Genomic DNA, 19,429 nt, shown 5'->3' with positions numbered 1-19,429 from the left:
GTAGATGCTTGTCCCCGCCCCCTTTTGGCTCTTGGAAGTGGCTGGACTAATCAGCGCTCGCCTCCGTGTGTTCAGCCATTTTGTAAGAAAATCAAGCAAGTCTGCCGCCCTACCTTCGCTTCAGACCTGCAGTTTTTATTGTGCAATGGACGGGTAAGTGAAAAAGAACCACATTTATGTCTTAAAATTTCTAAGATAAACCGACGGTTGTGTAACTTCTTTTGATATGTCGTTTGTTTGTGAACTTGTTCTGGTTGCGATGGCTGCTTCACTTAATCGTTAGACGGGGAAAGTTTACTTTACATTTTTTTTTCTCAAAACATGCAACAGTTAGCAGGAGCGTTAGCTAACTAGCAGCAGCTAGCCTCAGCTACTGCTAGCTAATTACGTTAGCCCGTTTGAGCGAGTGTATTTCATGTTCTTATTTAAACGACACTAACACTTACCAAACTAACCTAAACAAGAGTTACCATGTAATCGCACTTTGTCCTTTTTAGTTGCTGTCTGGCAATAATCGATCGTTTGAAAATGCTGACGTTAGTGAACATTGGCTAACTATACCTTGGTAACTTGGTTTCGTGGGAACTCGAGCGCTAGCTAAAGCAACGTGTCTCATTTCCGCATTCATTTGTCCGCGGAGTGCCAGGGCCATGTTGAAGATGCCTGGCCTGAGCGTTTCGTACTCGCATTGATTGAATCAAAGATTTCAACACTGGGTTATCTAAACTAGGTGAGTCGTGTAATAGCTCATCGTTAACTAACTACAGTTAAACGCATTTAGCGCTGTTTTGATCCATATCAGTTCGTCAATTCTAAAGGGCTCTGAATGCAGAGCGAAACCAGTCCGTTTGTTTTCCTCGGCCTGCAACAACCTGAACTAAAATCGTTTATTTGGGGATCCGTTTAATCATTTCTGCGATGTTGATCACGCTGAAATTTGCTCTTGTGTTTTGCCAACTCTCTTCAGCCGCCTAGACGCTGACCTGTACCCTCTGGGATCCGGCTACGTCCCTGAAATTGAGTAAGTATTTGTGCGTACCTGTAGCTTTTCAGCCTAACATGACATGGTAAAAATAAATAAATTAATGGACCTTTAGAAGGGACAATTTCAAGCAATGGGCCTAATACATTTGCCGAAGACAGGGATGCGCCTCCCCGCCTATATCCTGTTTTTCGTAGACATTTTTTCTCAAAGACAGGTTGCTGTTTAATTAACTTAAAGGCCTATGTTTTTCTACAAAAATCGCCCCCATTAATGGCATTGCTCTTTAACAGCCCTGTTCTGACTTTGGCATTGATGATTTATTGAGAGTCTAAGGTGCTTCCTAAATTTTGAGCTTTGTACATACAATGATCTCTGAATGAGGAAGTCGGCCAGTTTACCCTTTGGTTGAACGATAATATATAATTTATGTTGTATGCACTGTATGTTCCCACAGTGCTCTTCTGTCGTGTTGTATTGTGTGTTGAGCCTTATGGATTTCACAAGAGATACTACACTGCATTCTTTTTCTTTCGTTTTTTGTCTTAATTGAAATCATTCTTTCTCTTTCACAGCAGTGTCCATGACATATCAGTTGGCACCAAGGTAGGCACTGTTTGATTTACCTTCTCTTCTCAATTCTTTTTTCACTGTTGCTCATTTCAGTGATTTCAGGTAGACTACAGAGTGTTTACCATGAAGTAAAATGGGTTGCATGTAAAATTAACCAATTGGTGATGCGAAACTCTTAAAATGTATGTTCATGTCCCATATTTTATTTATTTTATGTTGTACATGTGGGGTTATTCTTGTTCTGAGACCCATGTTTTGGGTCGTTTTGGACGTTTATATCATATCATCGTATGGACACTTGTGCTGTAATTGGAATCTCGTTTTGGCAGGATAAGCAATAGGGTCAAATGATGAATTTCCACAGTATTTACATTGGTCTAGCAGTTGTGGCAATTTTCCAAACATGTCCCACTGCAGCTAAATGAAAATAAAGGAAACACTGGTTTGAGCAAGTATTTCACAAGTCAGTCAGATTGGAAATGAAGAAGAACAATGCTGTGACAGTGGTGACTGAGACGCAAAGTCTGTCAGTGTTTGGTCAGTTAGCGAGAGCTTCCTCTGTAATTACAGAACTGCTGTCCAAAGCCATTTCTCATGTGTAATGAGTTGGCAGTTAGTGGCTGGCTATCCTTTTTTTTAAAGATTTATGGAAAACAACCGAAAGGTCAGCACAAAAAGGTTGCAGCAACACTCAAGACTGTGGACATGGAATATTTGATGAATCAATTAAAGTAGATTATCTGAGGCACGGCTGCATGTTTTCCTGTCCTGCTTATGTTCAGTTGTGCGGCCGTTGTGAAATGAAACTTCCTGTTGTTCATTTCCTGTGTGCGTTTATAGCTTGTTGGCCTCGCTGGAATGTTAAGAAAGCGGTTCAATCCTGTCCCAATGCTTGAGAATTATCCAGTCTCCTTTTTATCAAGAGGCTACTCAGCCAACACTAGTAAAACAGACCGTCCATTCTGCATAATTTGATGGCCTCTCATAATGCATTCATGAAAATTTCAAGTGATGAGGGAGGTTGTGTGGCCTATGTAACTAAAATAGCAAGCTGATTCTGCGTGTTTGTGTGTGCAAACATGTTAAAGAAGGAACACATTTGTATTTGGCAAACGGCTGCTTGGTACTTGTGTACCCAATAAAAATGCCTGTTTAAGTACCAAGCCTTGGCAACAGGGCCTGGGGCAGATGGTGTAGGTGGAGTAATTGAACACAACTTAGGGCTGTAACCGTCCTCCCACTGCCCTCCTCATCCTCCCGGGCAAAGGTCTTTCGCTGTTTAAACAAGCACTCTGATACACACACCCAGAAAAGAGCCACGCACTGCCCCCCTCCTTCATTTGCAGCTCATTCAATCAGGCCCATTGTTTTTTAAGCATGATTAACAATGCACCATGTAACGGCCTGTGATCGATACTTGAGATTTGAGAAGAACCACTCCCGGTGTGATTTTTCTATTTTTTTTTTCTTTCACTTTTCCTGTTTTCTGAGTTTGATGTGTTGTGGGAACGATGATGCAGAGTTACGGAGCGCTGCCTCGCTGGAATCTGTAATTATTCCGTCTGGGCAGAGCGTCTGGAATTCCGCGGTCGCATTCCAATCTCCCCCCTCCGCCCGCCCCCGCCCGCCCCCCCCCAGTGTGGCACAGCTCCCTGCCCCCCCCCCCACACACACACCCCCACCCTCAGCCAAGGCCAATCACAGTGAATAAACATGCCTGTACCTGCACTGTTCTCTCTGTTCCTTTCCTGGGAGTTCACCGCCTACTGCCCCCCCCCCTCCCCTGCAGAGTTGCATGCAGAAGTCAACACTGGACAAAGTAGAAGATAAACATCTCAGGTTTCGCTCCCTTGTAAGACAGTAGTGCTTTTCCAAATGTTGCACCAGAGTAGGAGAGTCTAAGTGTAGTTGATAGAGGACATTCTGTCAGTGTGGTCTTTAACAGTGTTACAGATTCAAGGCGTTTTAAGTGCGCATGGATTTAATTTACCAGCTAGTTTTCTGAACATTAAGGTTTTGTTTTTTTTACTTAATGCAAACCAGGTGTGATATGGTTGTGTGGGGTGGGGACATTGCCTCAAGTCACATTCCCTTATCAAGTTAGTTCAGGGTAGGCCACTGTCGATGAAAGGAAACCGCTCAACAGTTTCAGTATGTGGGCCGGTAATGTGTCATCATCCCCGCAGGTTACCATTATACTGTCAGCGTTCTGAGCAAACAAAGGATAGAGACAAGTCGATACTCGTTTAGCGAGTTTGTGTCGGAAGAATGGGTTTGGCTCGGTCTTGCAGTCGGCAAACAAAGCCTTGCTCTTAAGCTCTATCTTTTTCATCCTTTTCGCTCTGTAATTTAACCTTGCCTGTGCGCTGTCTCTCTTGCCTCTCAACCTCGCGCCTTCAAATAGCCACAGCTACATTGTTCAGTCGACGGTAACGCAATCCTCCATTTTGTTGTCTGTATCTGTCTTTCTACTTGATGTGCCTGCTCTGTACTGTGCACTGCCTTGGCTCTGCGGCTATTATTAGAATGAGGAAGTAGGAGGGGAGAGAGAGAGTGCTGCCATGGAACAATGACCATCAGTCCCCAGGAGGAAGTAGCCTAACCCTGGAAGAAGGCCTGATCTTATTCCCCTTCCTGTTTGGGGCCGGTCTGTTAACTGGTAGTGTGACACTGCCCACCCACAACCACTGAGTCAGGCTGGAGTCATTTCCACCATTTCCCATGGCCTGGATCTGTCCTTGGCCCATTTATCAAGCAGCAATGTTGTTTTTAGTGTTTTTCTAGGCAAGTCCAGCTTGTAGGACACACCACTCCCATTAATTTCTGATGATTTGTATTTTGCATGGCTGTTCCCTTTTGCATTTTTACATTTCTCATCAGATCTTTGAGTTGAAGACAATATGATTTTTGGCTCGCCATCCATTTTGATTGAGATTACTATTTTCCCCTATCCTTTGGTTTCCTGATTGCAATTTTTCAATTTAATTCTGAGAGAGATGCACTAAGACAATGATCCTTATTTTTTTCAAATGGGATCTAATTGTGAAATTCATGCTCTCTTTCTGGTATCCGTGCTCATTACAACACATTCATCTTGTCATTTTGAGGCCTACCAGAAACTGACCTGCAATTTGCATCCTTCCCTATGGTTAAAGAAACCAGAACTTGCTCAATAATCTTAGGTCGGTCATACTCGGTCGGTCTGCATTCCATACACACAAAGGTCAATGAAGATTGGCCCCCTGATACTGAGTAGTGAAAAGGGAGAGGACTGTCTCTTGCTGCTTAAGTCCAGGCATTGAGATAGGAGACCCTGTTTGCATGGCCCCCAGAGTGAGTCAGTCAAGCCATCTGGAAGTCAAAGGGTAGTTTATACTACTGCTAACAGTCAGTGTTGTGCTGTCATAGCAACAACTAGGCTATGTCCCAGTACCCGACACCCACCTCCACCAAATGCTCTCTAAGATCTGCTTATTCTGTCTTTTTGTGAGTAGTCGTGCAGCCCAACTGGAAATCCCCCACCTTGCAGTTGGAGCTCAAGATTCACAGGGCAGAGAAGAATGCTAGCAGACCTGCATGGCTGGTTGTTGTCAAAACGCTCCGGGCCTCTTCAACTCCCAGAGAGCGTCCTCGGGGCTCCATATGTGTGTGTGCTGCTGCGTAACAATGCCCCTAGTCTCAGCCCGAACAGGACCTTCATTGTAGAGTGATGGAGAGCTTAGGCTGCTGAGCCACTCCTTGTGACTGCTACACTTCATCTCTCACACGCACACACGCACAAACGCTCACACACCGCCATGAGAACAGCCTTGAAACGGCACTTTTTTATCAACTGGAGTGAGAGGGGCCAGACAAGGCTGTCTTAGAAGACAGTACAGTAGTGTAGGCTGGGAGTGTCTTCCCATCCAGAATGCTTCAGTGTGTTATCCTTGCTCCTTCCACTTAATTATGAAAAGATGGCTTGTACTGGCTGACAGCCTGCTGTCGAGTGGAACTCTTACTGCTATTATATCTGTTACAATCCCGATACTAGCTGTTTTTCCCTGAGTGTAATCGGTGTGAAAACGTGATCGTTTGGATCGTTGCCCCAAGTCAGAAATAATAGCCTGTCGTGACTGTGACTTTACGGTTTCTAACTTGGCAGTGGTGTCGGAGAGGAGGATAAAATGGAAGGGGAACACATGATTATGGTGGGAAGCTGAATATCCCTGCTGGCAAACTAGGTCACTGTATTCTTCTAGTGAGGAAGGTGGAGTTCTTCTCAAAGCGTGTTTGCTCGATCCTCTTTGGTTATCAGATGACTTCCTGCTTTCTCACACAATGACTTGGTAATGTGAGAGCTGTGCACTCCACCTGCCATGCTGTGCCCTCATTGGTGAATGCACTGAAGTGAACCTTTGTTTTCTCTCTGCAGAGGGGATCCGACGAACTCTTTTCTTCCTGCATATCCAACGGGCCCTATATCATGAGCTCAGGTAGGGGGGTTGCTATTGGAGGGGTGAATCCTTTTTTATTGAAGTGCCTGTTGGCTGTCTGTGTTTGCGTTGCCATGACAATCAATCCATTATTCAAAGAACCGGAGCCTTCTGTTCCCTCCCTGATTGTATCTGCGTCTGTTTTCTGTTGCAGCCAATGGCAACGACAGCAAAAAATTCAAAGGTGACATCCGGAGCCCTGGTGTTCCGTCACGCGTCGTCCACGTCCGCAAGCTGCCCAACGACATCAACGAGGCTGAGGTCATCAGCCTGGGACTGCCCTTCGGGAAGGTCACCAATCTGCTGATGCTGAAAGGGAAGAACCAGGTAAGGACTGGCGGATGCAGGTCCGCTCGCCAAACCTGTACAGCTCGCACTCATGGGCGAAATTTCTCTTTAGAGACCAGCTATCGGCTTTCTAGCTTCATGTCCTGACCTGAAAATGATGACAATGACGCTTTTGTCATATTCCCACGGTGTAGTGGGTAGGGAGATTAGCATCCTGCTGAAGTGTCCTTTAGCAAGACATTGTATCTAAGGATGGACCGATATGGTTTTATGAGGCCAATGCCAATATCTGATTTTTTTTCCCACACATATGCGTTATACATTTTTGTAAGAATTGTAGCACAAATGCAGGTGTAAAACAGGTTAAGCTTTTCAAACATGTTGATATTAAGATAAATGAGTGTTTTGTTTTTTTTTAAACAAAAGACCATGTTAGTTTTATTCTGTTAATGCTAATTTGACAGTTGTATTAAGTGACACGCCTAGAAAAAAGGTCACAAAAATGACAATTTCACAATCGACCAAATATCAGCAGGAAAACTATCCGACAGATATTGCTTTTTAAAGCTGATATCTGCCAATATATCTATGTATTCCTACCACTTGCAGGGGTGCTGACCTGGGGGCAAGCAAAATGAGAATTTCCCCACAGGGATAAATAAAGTATCAAGCTATTAATATAACAAACTGATGCCAAACCGGTAGCTAGGGGCGACTGCTGGTGGTGTGTTATTATGCTACTAACATGAAAAGTGAACTTGGAATGTTCCAGTTCTCTTTCCCATGATAGAAATGCATTCAGCCAAGTATGGGCAACTGCAAGAGATGCTTTATTTACTGTGACGGGAGAAACAAATCTAAAATGTTTGTCTTTTCCTGTAGGCGTTCCTGGAGCTGAACAGTGAGGAGTGTGCCCAGACGATGGTGAGCTACTACTCCTCTGTCACCCCAGTCATAAGGAACCACCCAATCTACATGCAATACTCCACCCACAAGGAGCTCAAGACGGACAACTCCCCCAACCAAGTGGTATGATCTCACTCTCCCACACACTTGATTTTAATGCTGGCTATTGAGGAATTTAGGCTTACTGTACTGTTGCGCTCATTGTAAGTCATTGAGATTTAAAGTGTCAGCTAAATGCCTAAAATGTAAACTTAATACAGTCACAATGCTGCCTCCTGACACCAGTCTCAAATTTATTGGTATAAACCTTGTGATCCTCTTAAAGACTCGGCACAGAGCGCAAAGCAATATTTGTGTCAAGGTTGCAGACTAGACACAATATTTCAAGGTAATAATTCTGCTAATTCTGTGCCAACGCTGTGTAAAGGATTACAAGCAAACCACAGGAAACCCAGCGTACTAAAAAGACGTCCGTCGTCTCGCACAAAGTCATGTCACACACTTATTACACATCCTTAACCACCCGTGTTAAAAAGTTCCTCTGTTTCCCCTCCCAGCGTGCCCAGGCAGCGCTGCAGGCGGTGAATGCGCTGCATGGTGGAGGAATGGGAGGCATGGCCATGTCAGCAGATGCAGGTGGCATGGGGGGCACACAAGCCCAAAGCCCTGTACTCAGAGTTATAGTGGAGAACCTCTTCTACCCCGTCACCCTGGATGTACTGCACCAGGTATGTGTTTTTTTGTCCTTTTGTCTTGTGTTTTCTGTGTTTTTATTGTTAGTGGGGGGGTGGTAATGTGGGTATTTTATGGGGACCCCAGGAAGAATAGGTTACGCCTCTATGCCAACTAACAGGGATCCACAGGGTTCAGCTTTAAGATTTTTTTCCGCTTACCCAGGTCAGAGTTCTACTTTCCCCTATGTTTTCAGTGGTCAAGCAGGAAAAATTTCAGTTGTATACAGCAGCAAAATGACTGAAAAATGAAGCAAAAGTAAATAACTGATTGAATGTTTTGTGAACCCTCATCCAAATAAATGTAAACACATAGTTTGCCCTTTTGTGAACTTAGTCAAAGCCAGTGAACACTGTAATATTCATGTAAATCAGTTCCTAATTTCTCTTAAATGTTGAGATGTAAGATTTTAAACGCATTTCCCATTAATTTGTAATGTAGATTTAACTATTTACCCTTTTTTTTCTGCCCTTTTTTTGGCACGCTGATCACATAAAGGTAGCAAAGTTCATACAGCTGCCAAGTACACAAACACACAGTGCACTTTATGCAGACTTATTTACAGCATGGCCAACCAGCTTGAAACTGTAATATGCTTCAACTCCATGGATCACCTACTAGAAAACACTTATACAAACAGGCATTTATATAGTTTGTTTCATATTATACTTGTTTCATTTGTGTTACAGTCGCCACTTTTTCTTCTCTATCCCTGTTTTTTTAAATCCATGATTGTCGGTGACAGTTTTCATGAAAATGTTCCTTTTTCTGCCTTAATGTGTTGTCCTGATGATATCCCCAGTCATGCTGTTTTTTTCTCCCCAGATCTTCTCCAAGTTTGGCACTGTGCTCAAGATCATTACCTTCACCAAGAACAACCAGTTCCAGGCTCTGGTCCAGTATGCTGATGGCATGACAGCTCAGCATGCCAAACTGGTAAGACTGGAACTCTGCTTTAGCTGCAATGCAGGGTATAATTTAGTATCGATTTATCAAACTTGAAACACTGTTGTTATAATCTCCAGTAGCTCAGTGTAGAGAGGAATCTATAAACAGTTGAAATCAAAGCGCACACTGTCTTAAGCCTCACACCTCCATGTGTGTCTCAGTCTCTGGATGGCCAGAACATCTACAACGCCTGCTGCACCCTGAGAATCAGCTTCTCCAAGCTCACCAGTCTCAATGTCAAGTACAACAACGACAAGAGCAGAGACTACACCCGACCAGACCTGCCCACTGGGGACTCCCAGCCCTCCCTTGACCACCAGGCCATGGCAGCTGCTGCATTTGGTAAGACAGGATGTCATTTTTTTTTTTTTCCTGAATTTTTGCGTTTTTGGTTCTGATCGCATCCCTAAATATACACACTCCCGGATTGTTCTTGTTGTCTTCAGGGACTAAAAAAATCTTAAATATTATTATCTAAATTCAAGGCCTTAAAAGGATTTGGAAACAGTCCTTGAATGCAGTGAAATGTAGCATGTTGAGTGTTAAATTTGCTTAGAGGTCTTCAGTTTCTGAGTTCTCTGTTTTTGACCTATATTCCGATGCATCTAAACTTGTTTGAATTTTCACATTTACTTTAAATGGGACAATTGAAGTCTCACGTTGCGTTGTAACAGCCATTAAAAAGGTGTTAACTCTAAAATTTGACATGATAAAACTTTTAATTTTTCAGGATTTCCTGCCTATGGTTTCCTGCTTATTTGTTTTTTATGCTGATCATTATTGCAAGTACACTTGGATTGAAAGGGTATGTGTTCTAATTTTTGTTTCTGTTATTTGTCTCCTCCTGTCCCAGCTGCTCCAGGCATAATCTCAGCCTCTCCCTATGGTGGAGCTCATGCCTTCCCCCCAACCTTCGCCATCCAGCAGGCAGCAGGTCGGTACACAAACGCCTTCTCCACTCCACTAAGCCACTTACATTCAGGCAAGCATCCCTTCTCTAAACATTTGCCTGTTGAGTATCTAGTAGCTACACTTTCCTTGACCCTACCACACGTCATTTATTTCTTTATTTTTGTGTTATTCTAATCAGATCCCTACTGTATGATTAGTCAAAATGCAATCATTTGACAGTTTCTTCTCTTCCCGTTAGGTCTGTCAGTGCCTGGTATTCCCGGTCTGGCGTCCCTGGGTGTTGGCCACGGCGGTGTGGCGGCTGCCGCAGCGGCTGCCAGCCGGCTCGGCCTGTCAGGGCTTGCAGGCGCCGGGGGACACAATGTCCTATTGGTCAGCAACCTGAACCCTGAGGTCAGTACAGTTACTAGGCCTAAACGCCTTCTACATCCTCCCTCTGTCTCAATGCAGTGCTGAGCAACTTTGCAACTTTATATAAATTTAGTGCCATGCGGTTACACCTTGAATTATCGACCTCCACCCGTCTCTTCAAGAGATCCGCCGTTGTGCCCCCATCTCCCTCTTCCTTCTGATCAAACCAGTCGGAGAACTCCTATCACTCTTTTTGAAATAAAAAGGGGGTCATCTAGTCAAAACCTCTTTCCTCTCTCAGGACCTCTCTATGTGTTTGACCAAACCTGCTGCATTTCTGACCTGCCACTTTGCTCACTGTGAATTTTTTTAAGTTTATTCAAAACACTAACTTCTTTTTTTTAAATCTTGCCATTTCATATCTTCATTTTTGTCCATTAGTTGAAATCATTCTTGAGTTGCTGGAGAGACAATATTACTTTTTTAAAGAAACACATCATGTTCATGATTAGTTCTTTTTGCATATGCTTAGCGTGTAGAATGTATAAGTACTTTTTCACACCCATTACATTTACTGTAGCTATGTAGTCATTACATTAAGCATGTTAATTTTAAAACCAGCTCTTAAATCGGTGAGAGGGATTATTGGAATTTGATATTTAGGGTTGACTGACTGTCTTAATTACAATGTAATTTTGAATAATCTAAACCAAACACGGTATGTAATTCAAAAGTACATATTGTCTCTGCCTTTTTTCTGTATTTCATTGTTAATCTTTTTTCTCTTCTTTTTCTCCTAGTGTTCCCATAGTGACAGTGCATTTTAATTTAGCCAGTTCTACTGTCTGAAGCACTACATTTCTTTGTGTATACTGACCTTGTTTTTTACTTCCTTTTTCTTTTTCTCTCTCTCCTTTCTCTTTTCCCTTCTCCCTCTCTTCTTTTTTGTTTTAAAATCCCCTCACCTGAACTCTTGCCAACTGACTGCACGCCCCATGACCAATTGTTCCCTCTCTCCTCCTCCCCCCTCTTCCATTTCTCTGTTACTACTCCAACCACTCCCTCTTCCACCCCCACAACCCCTCTCCCCCCCCCCCCCCCCCCATCCATTGTCCCCAATTTGGACACCACCCAACAATTTGAAAACGCAACCAAAACACAACACAACATCGGCACCTTTCTGGTCCCCCTGATTTTGCCGTCATCATCTTTCTCTCATCCTCCCTTCCACTCTTTCTTCCTTTCCTCCACAATCTCCCATCTTCATCTTTCTGTTCCTGTCTTCTTCCTCCTCCCTCACCCTGTTGGAACCCTCTCCTCCTCCTCTTTCTGTCTTCTCTCCATTCTCTCCGTCCCTCATGCCTCTCCTCCCTCCATGGTACTGTGGCCTTCCTGTGGACCTCGCTGCCTGTGGCCTGCGGACATGTCCCGACTCCACTCCACTGTCCTCCACTCCGCTCCGTCTCTTTTCCCCTGTCCCCTGTTCCCTACTCCCCCCTCCCTTGCCCCCCACCCTCCCTGCCCCGCTGCTCCCCCTGCTGTCTCTAAAGAGCGTTACGCCACACTGCCTCTTTATTCTTTTCGGTACGTTATCATCCTTTCATCTCCTTTTTATTACTACTGTTACCTGACGAGGTGGGCTTGTCTCGTCTCATGTTGTTGGCTTTTTTTTTTTTTTTTTAACCACTGATGGCTCATCAGGCTACAGAGCTATGAGGGGCGGGGGTGTCCGTTTTTTTTTTTGTGGGGTTTGTATGACCCGTTTTGGTTGTTGTGGGTTTGTGTGAGTGTGTGTGAGGAAAGTGAGATGAGAACACTACACAAAGCCGCAGCATTTCATTTAATTTTGAGCAGCTCTGGTTTACTATCCACAGGCAACAAACATTTGCAGTTTTTCGTCTTCAAAGACAGCGAAGCCCCTCGATGGAAATATAGCCCTCCTAATATAAATGTGGGGATCATTTGGTTCAGAGATGAGGCGGGAAGCTGTTCTAAATTCTAAAGCGACACCCTCAGGAAGCGGATAAAAGCCAACACTTTGTTTGGTTCCGCACGGTCCAATTTTAATCCATGGAAATTCATCGAATTTCATTTTTGTCTGGTTGATTTCTTTCTGGTTGCCTTGAGTCACTCGGCAACAGTGCATAAAAAAAAAAATGAAATGCTGCTTCTTTTTAGTGATTGCGAGTTGACATATCCCTGGGATTATGTCACCATACTATTCTTTGGCAGTTTGTCTGTTTTCCTAATGTAGGTATCTGCATGTTTAGTTTATTCTTGCATGTCTCTCTATCAGGCCCTGTCTGTCAAGTAATCAACTCTTCCTTTATTGTAGTGATTATACCAATCAAAACCTCATTTTGTTTTACTCTTTGATTTTTGCCTTCAAATCACTACCCCCGTCGAGCATAACCATTTAGCTGTCGTTATCCGTCTAATTGTTAACTGAAAAGGCTTTTCTAGGATTAGTTTTAGAGATTTCATACAGAATGACAGAAAACCAATAGAATAGCCTGATTCTGGCTTGAGTTATTGAGCCAGTCTTCCCTTAGTGACAGAATGAGTATCATTGTCGTTGATTTGATGGTTCAAATTGTTTTCGTTGCTGTGATTGGCTGTGTGGCTCCTGGTTAGGCTGTTTTGTTCTCGGTTGGGCTTGTATCATGACACGTTGCTCTCCTTCCCTAGGTGTGTATGGCGATGTGATGAGAGTGAAGATCCTGTTCAATAAAAAGGAGAATGCTCTGATCCAGATGTCCGATGGCACACAGGCTCAGCTAGGTAGCTACATACCCCCAGCCACACAAATACTGTTTGCTTGTCTAACATTTTCTTTGATCTGTTTTTTCCTTTCATCTTGGTTACTCCTCACATCATTTTACCATACATAATTTTGTGCTTTTGCTGAGTGGGCCTCAACTGAGCAAACAGTACAAGTCTTTCTTTGATAAATAGCTAATTGTAAACTAAAAAATCTATGTTTAGTTTTTTAATATTGTGTTTGTTTGAAAGCTCGCCAAGGCAATAGAAGTTATACTTGCAGCTAGAAGTAATGCAGACCAGTCTTCTGTAGAACAAAAATGTTTTAAAATCCACAAGCAGTAAGTCGGGGAACTAGAGTGAAGGTTGGATATATTTCAAGAGTACTTACTCCCAACATCCAGTTAGTTTTAGATCTGCAAACAGCCTCTGGCAGTGCCTGGGGCATCAGGGGACATTTTTTCCACAGTAAGTGGAAAATGGCCAAGTGGACTCTGGCAGGACCAAATTACCCAATAGAAAACAATTGACTATTTGAATATAGAAATCTACTGACAAATCAATTCTGTTAGCAACAAAGAAAATTGGGTGACATAAATTGTTTAGACCTGTAGAGAAAACCAGACTGGTGAGTGTGTGGCGTTTTAAACAAATGTTGACTCTCTTAACACGTTGTTTCACAGCTATGAGCCACCTGAACGGCCAGCGGCTTCACGGCAGGGCCATGCGCGTGACCTTGTCCAAACACACCACGGTGCAGCTGCCCAGGGAGGGACACGAGGACCAGGGCCTCACCAAGGACTACAGCAATTCACCGCTGCACCGTTTCAAGAAGCCTGGCTCCAAGAACTACTCCAACATCTTCCCCCCCTCTGCCACACTCCACCTCTCCAACATACCGTGAGTGCCGCCGCTGCGAGAATCTCATTTTCATTCTCAGGCTCTCTCCTAGCAGCTTTTGTGCTCTAAGCTTTTTCCTTTGTAGTTTTGACTCAATTTTTTTCTATATTTAGTCCTTGGGATTAAGTATTTGTGACAGTATTTTCTAAACATGCTACTCCAGAGGTGCATCCATTAGATTTAATTATGCCTCTTGTGTCTCGTTATAATATACCAATAGACAAACACAAAAAGCAATAAAACAAATGTCAATCTACATAGACACTTGGTGTTGTGTTGACTCCTTCTGTCTTGTCCTTTTCTACACGCAGGCCTGCCGTGGTGGAGGATGACCTCAGGGGGCTGTTTGCCAGCTCAGGAGCCACAGTCAAGGCCTTCAAGTTCTTTCAGTTAGTCTCACTCCTGTTTCACTCTTTGTTTCCTTCACCATGTTTCCTGACTTAAACGTCAATCGTATTGGTTTTTACCAGCCAGTGTTTGAATTCCCTTTCTTTCTTTGTAACTCTCATCGACCTTGACAGCTTAAGTCTGAGTCAAGTTGAGGCAAAGTTGCCATGAAAAGAAAAGGGTTTTTGTTTTGCCCTACTGTCTGTGAGTAAGATGTTTTGTAGCGCGTACAGTACAATGTCCTGGAGGAGGTTCAGCTTGCAAAGTCCAACACAGAAAATAGTGTGTATCGCACATTGTAGCGGGCAACGTGTAACACTTTGCAGAAGTTAACATTCATTCCTATGTGTGTGTGTCTTTTTAGAAAGGACCGCAAGATGGCGCTGATCCAGATGGGCTCAGTCGAGGAGGCCATCGAGTCCCTCATTGAGTTCCACAACCACGATCTGGGAGAGAACCACCACCTCCGAGTCTCCTTCTCAAAATCCACCATCTGAGTGCCCTTCACCCAAGTGCCCTTCCTTCCTCCCTCCAAGTCTGTTGCCATCTGAGTGCCCTTATCCCAAGGTTGCCTTCAGTGGAAATAGCCACCATTACATATTTATGGCTGCTTTTCTTTCCAGAACGTTGCCCCCCTGTACCCCACTTTCTAGTCATTTCCCTGTCATTAATTTGATCCGTCATCGGTGGAGTATAAAGTGGGGTCTTGGCAAACGGGCAACATTCTGCAACGAAATGTCTTGTATTGGAGGTAAAGTAGGGGCAGCTGATAAACTGTCACTTTAGACCAAATTGCTTAAAAACGACACCCTCCACCATGGATGTATACTTCTGTGGATGAATCAAATCCACACCAGACACACTTCAGCATTCCTTTACTATTACTATGATACTTGTATGGATATATCTATGTGTGTGTGCCTTTTTGAATTGCCACTTTGAACCTATTGGGCCAGTCAGAAGGAGTTTGAGACAACGGATTTTATTGTGGTTCGTAGACCACCAAACAATTCTTTTTTCCGGATTCAATATCCATTTTTATTTTATCTTCTCATAAGTACCCACCTACTTGCTTTTGGGGATCCATACCACTAGCTTAAGTCACTTACTAAGGAAGCTTTTTTTTTTCTTTAATATCCCTTTCTATAGTCTTGTGCCTTACTTTGCCCCAGCCAGATTGCCTTAAACATTGCTCTGGCTTCATTTGGAAATGACGTGGCTCTTGAAACGCCTTCCTTCATGCCTTTTGATTTGTACCAGCATTGTTATAAGGGGGGAAAGTGGCTCATTCAGTCTTCTGTTTTTCTCTAAAACAGAAATGTTTATATGAGGATTTGTGTGCATATAGCCCCAGTATACGTATGTAGAAACTATGAATGTAAGTCAAATAGTTGCCTAATATCCTTGCTAGGTGCTGTAGCTCTGGTAGGTGTGTTGTGGCGGGAGTAGAGCTGTATCCAGCCTTCCTGTCTTAAAGTCCCCATCCACCTTTATTTACTCTTTCTCACTAGAGGCACTGCTGTATGGGGCCTCATTTAACCATATTATATTCTCCTATAGGTGGACACCTTTTCTATTCTTTTGTATCTTTCTTTTTTTTTAATGTTAGCATTTACACGTGTATCACTTCTATACTGTACTGATATCTATGTGTAGTGGCTGGGTTTGATGACAGTCACGGTGCCTTGACTCCCTGAGTTAGTATCTCTGAGGATGAAACATTTTCTGGCCTGGGCAGTTGACCCTGTTTACCTCTCGTTCAGGTGTTTATCTTACTCTACCTGCCTGATGAAGATGCCTTCATCCCCTTAGATCAGGTAATCCTACCTGTTTCCTAGAGAGGGCAACTTGGAGACATTTGTCAATTGATGTTGATGGCAGTGTTGGTCAAATCATTACTATCTGCCAGTTGGTTTGTTTCTAAAAACCCAGTAGATTCTTTTTTTTTATTCAGGACAACAGGGTGGGATGGACCTCGCCCATTCCCTGTCTGTCCACTTAGGCTCTAGTCAGGTTCTTTAGTGCACTTTGCCTCCATGTTGGGTCCAAGTTGGCACCATCACGCTGAAGTCTTAAACGTCGTCACATTCCTGCGTGCCTCCAGCACCAGTTTCCACAGCCTCGACCATAGTAGTCTTGGACCAGATACAGATGCGCTCTGTCTCTATTTTTGTAAAAGATTCTTATGCATGGTTTAACAAAGCTTCATGTAGCTACAGACGGTTATTGCTGTTAAGGACCAAAGTATCTTCCACCCCTGCTGTTTTGTAGTGTTGTGATCTCTGAAATGTTTATTTTTTCACATTCCTGCAATTCCACAAATAGACAAGGCTTCAAATACCTTTTTTCCCCATATCTCAGATGCCTTGGACAAAAGTCACATGAAGTTAAATTATCTTTTGAGTAACTGCTTATACTGTATATTGTACCCCTCTTGTTTAATTGACTTTAAAGAGCCTACGTTGGTAGAGAATGCTTTAGAATGGATACTTAATTGAACCACAGTTATAGCTGTGACGTTGATGGTGTAGTAGATTATATATGCCTGTCCATTTTCGTTAAAAGCTTTTATTTTTCATTCCTTTTTTATATGGGGGCGGGGAGGGGTAAAGCGTTGTATGAAGCGGGGTTGATGGTTGTATATATTCATGTTTTTGTACCACAAAATCATTTGGATTATATCCACTTTACATTCAAAACATGTATATTTTGATAAAACAACAGTACAGACCTATTAAGCTCTCTTGAGCTGCAAAGACAATTTTTGTACCACAAAGACATTAAACCTATCTGAACACAGAAGTGTCTCTGTATGTGCCCCGCTCCCCCCTTGCCATTCTGTTCTTCTCTCTTACGTCTTCTGCTGCCTTCAATAAATCTTTAGTTTGTTCCTTCTTTCATCTGGCCTCGTTTGGTTTCTGTCTCTTCCCTCTGTCCTGTGGAACTGCTGCTCTGTATCGGTTAACATCTCGTAACATTTTCCACATTTCCCATCCTGTTTACTACTGGTGGGTTTTTTTTAATCTTTTACTGTATTTCCAACTTTGTACTCATCCCATCTGAAACCTGACTGACCGCTCATCTGGACTGAGCTCATCCTCCGCTCCGATCCCTTGATGAAACATAGCTGTGATGATGAAGGCACAGGCTGGCAGGGTGGAGAGTAAATTCGATATTCATAGCTGGATATTCACTATTCTCAATGATTTTGAATAATCCTCACCTCTCCTGTGCTCCATTTTGACCTTTCAATTAAGCGGGTCTGGCTGACACGTAGAAGATGAGCCAGGTTGCTGTGGCAACCAAGTCGATGCATCTCAAAAGATGAATAATTAAGACAAACATGAGCATGGTTATCGGGCATATCTGGCATCCGTGCTTATCAGTGAGTTCCTCAGGGATGTGAGTGATTGAGGTAAAAAAAAAAAAAAACAACTGACAAACACTAGTCATACACCTCCTGAGCCACTAGGGGGAGGTCTTGCTCTCTGCTGGTGATGGAAGAGGCTGGTGAACAGAGGTGACTTTACCTGCCACTCACACAATGTCAATAGTTAGTGGCTTAATCTCTCAAGTGCCTCCTTGGGCTTTCTGGTATTATACCGTTTTTTTTAAACTTCCTTACAAAGCGGTAGAGGGGATTAACCTCAGATCCTTCGTGCCTTTTGAGAAGGGGACAAATGAGGGAAGAGGAGGAGAATCAGTCCGGTGGAGTCTCTGTTTGTGGTTGAGAGGAGCTGGGTTTTGTTGTATAATCCCAGCACCTTGTGGAGTGGAGCGTGGTCATATATGCAGTGAGCTCAATTTGGACGCAACGGCTATGGCACTTTATTATGTTTTTGTTCTGTGTTATTTGGGTAAGAAATCATACTTGAAGGTCAGCCAGTCGGCTATCATTTTGAGGGTATTAGACGGGTGTAGGGTATCAGGTCTAACGTGACATTTAAATCAATACTGCACATTTTTTGGGTGCTAAAAGGACATATTGTTGAACAGATGAAGATGATATGAAATCGTTATTTTAATGTTACCTTAAGAAAAACTATTAAAATGCAGTCACATATTCTGTGTGCTGCCAAGAAATGTTACCAGACTCTTGACATCTTATGTTCTGGCACCTTTCTTAGCCTGCACTTAAACATCTTTGCATATCAATGTATCTGCCAATCACAAAACATCATGGCAGGAGCTCGATGCTTTGGTGCTGCTTTGATACTTCAGACCCTTGTTTACTTGCAGCAACTTAGTATTTCACTCTGCACCAAGAGTAATTTAGAGCAGGGTGCAGTCTACTCAGAATCCTCATCGGGATATATTGAAATGCAAAGAGATTGTATAATTGGGTGGAAGGGTAACTCAAAGTAAGATGATTCTAACGCAGAGATTGGTGATATTTTTGGGTTACGAAGTTCCAGAATTTATTGGCTTACAAAATATGCTGCTTAATATAATCTTAATCAGTCAAGAAGCCTTTGAAAGACTGAAATGGGGGGAATATGCGCAAAAAGTGCAGTCATTTATTTTCCACTTTTCATCTGATATCAAAGAATGTACTTTCACATGCCATCCAAATTCAGTAAAGTAAACTGCCAAAACATCAAAAATGTCACTGTCTCAATACTTAAAGTAGTTCAATGTGCCTTGCATGTAACTGTACCCCTCCTCCTCTCCGTTTGTTTGGGAGTCCTGACCCGTTGTGTGTTTCATTCTGGCTTCATCCAGCACTGTGTGCCTGTGATTAAATGAAACCATGTGGAGTAGTGATTCCACCACATCTGGGAACGTTTATTTGCATTAGTATGTGGTCTCTAATCAAGCAAACACTGAGGCCACACACACACACACACACACACCAGATCATGCCTGATGGTGACTGAACCAGGGCAGGGTGAAGTAGCGGTTAGAGAGACCGTCCTGTATAGGAACGGTCACAGGTTCGATCCCAGCAGCAGCCAGTGTGTCCTTGAGTAAGACACTGAATCTCTGCCTTGTAAGAGACTGAATAAGAGAGTTGGCTGAATATAAATGGGCACAGTATTAGTCAATAGTTTGAAAAAAGGAGAGGCCTTTCATCTGCTCTGTATTATTTACATTTTGGAGCTGGGAGATAATTCACATGTCTATAATTGATGTCTCTCTTGAGTGGAGTTTAAGTGGAGAGCAATCTCAGATTTAACCAGCTAGCTATTCCAGGATTAAAGGCCCTGTTACAGAG

The 19,429-nt window shown here is 43.2% G+C and overlaps 1 protein-coding gene across 3 annotated transcripts; it reads left to right on the top strand.

Moving 5' to 3' along the window:
• The first annotated feature begins 94 nt into the window (after nt 1-94).
• Nucleotides 95-18,986, top strand: ptbp1a (polypyrimidine tract binding protein 1a). 3 transcript variants are annotated; one of them, XM_078289330.1, is made up of 16 exons: nt 95-153; nt 968-1,021; nt 1,558-1,588; nt 5,970-6,030; nt 6,185-6,357; nt 7,201-7,347; nt 7,782-7,952; nt 8,782-8,892; nt 9,066-9,246; nt 9,758-9,835; nt 10,055-10,209; nt 11,718-11,751; nt 12,856-12,948; nt 13,611-13,827; nt 14,139-14,216; nt 14,579-18,986. In XM_078289330.1, the coding sequence occupies exons 1-16, from the start codon at nt 146-148 to the stop codon at nt 14,709-14,711; spliced, it is 1,725 nt and encodes a 574-aa protein (XP_078145456.1). In that variant the 5' UTR covers nt 95-145; the 3' UTR covers nt 14,712-18,986. The 3 variants fall into 3 exon arrangements, with proteins under 3 accessions (XP_078145456.1, XP_071771748.1, XP_078145457.1); XM_071915647.2 differs by having other exon boundaries at nt 9,758-9,838; XM_078289331.1 differs by lacking the exon at nt 95-153 and adding an exon at nt 648-730 and having other exon boundaries at nt 9,758-9,838.
• Nucleotides 18,987-19,429: the final 443 nt, after the last annotated feature.

Source organism: Centroberyx gerrardi, chromosome 17, assembly GCF_048128805.1.
Source record: "Centroberyx gerrardi isolate f3 chromosome 17, fCenGer3.hap1.cur.20231027, whole genome shotgun sequence".
NCBI lineage: Eukaryota > Metazoa > Chordata > Actinopteri > Beryciformes > Berycidae > Centroberyx > Centroberyx gerrardi.
Note: the sequence above shows the minus strand (reverse complement) of the source record. Positions and strands in the feature narration are given on the sequence as shown.

Bases quoted from the DNA above. Each gene is read 5' to 3' on its own strand.
- ptbp1a (XM_071915647.2), top strand. The intron at 1,589-5,969 runs GTAGGCACTGTT...TTCTCTCTGCAG, and splicing joins ACATATCAGTTGGCACCAAG to AGGGGATCCGACGAACTCTT. The intron at 6,358-7,200 runs GTAAGGACTGGC...CTTTTCCTGTAG, and splicing joins TGCTGAAAGGGAAGAACCAG to GCGTTCCTGGAGCTGAACAG.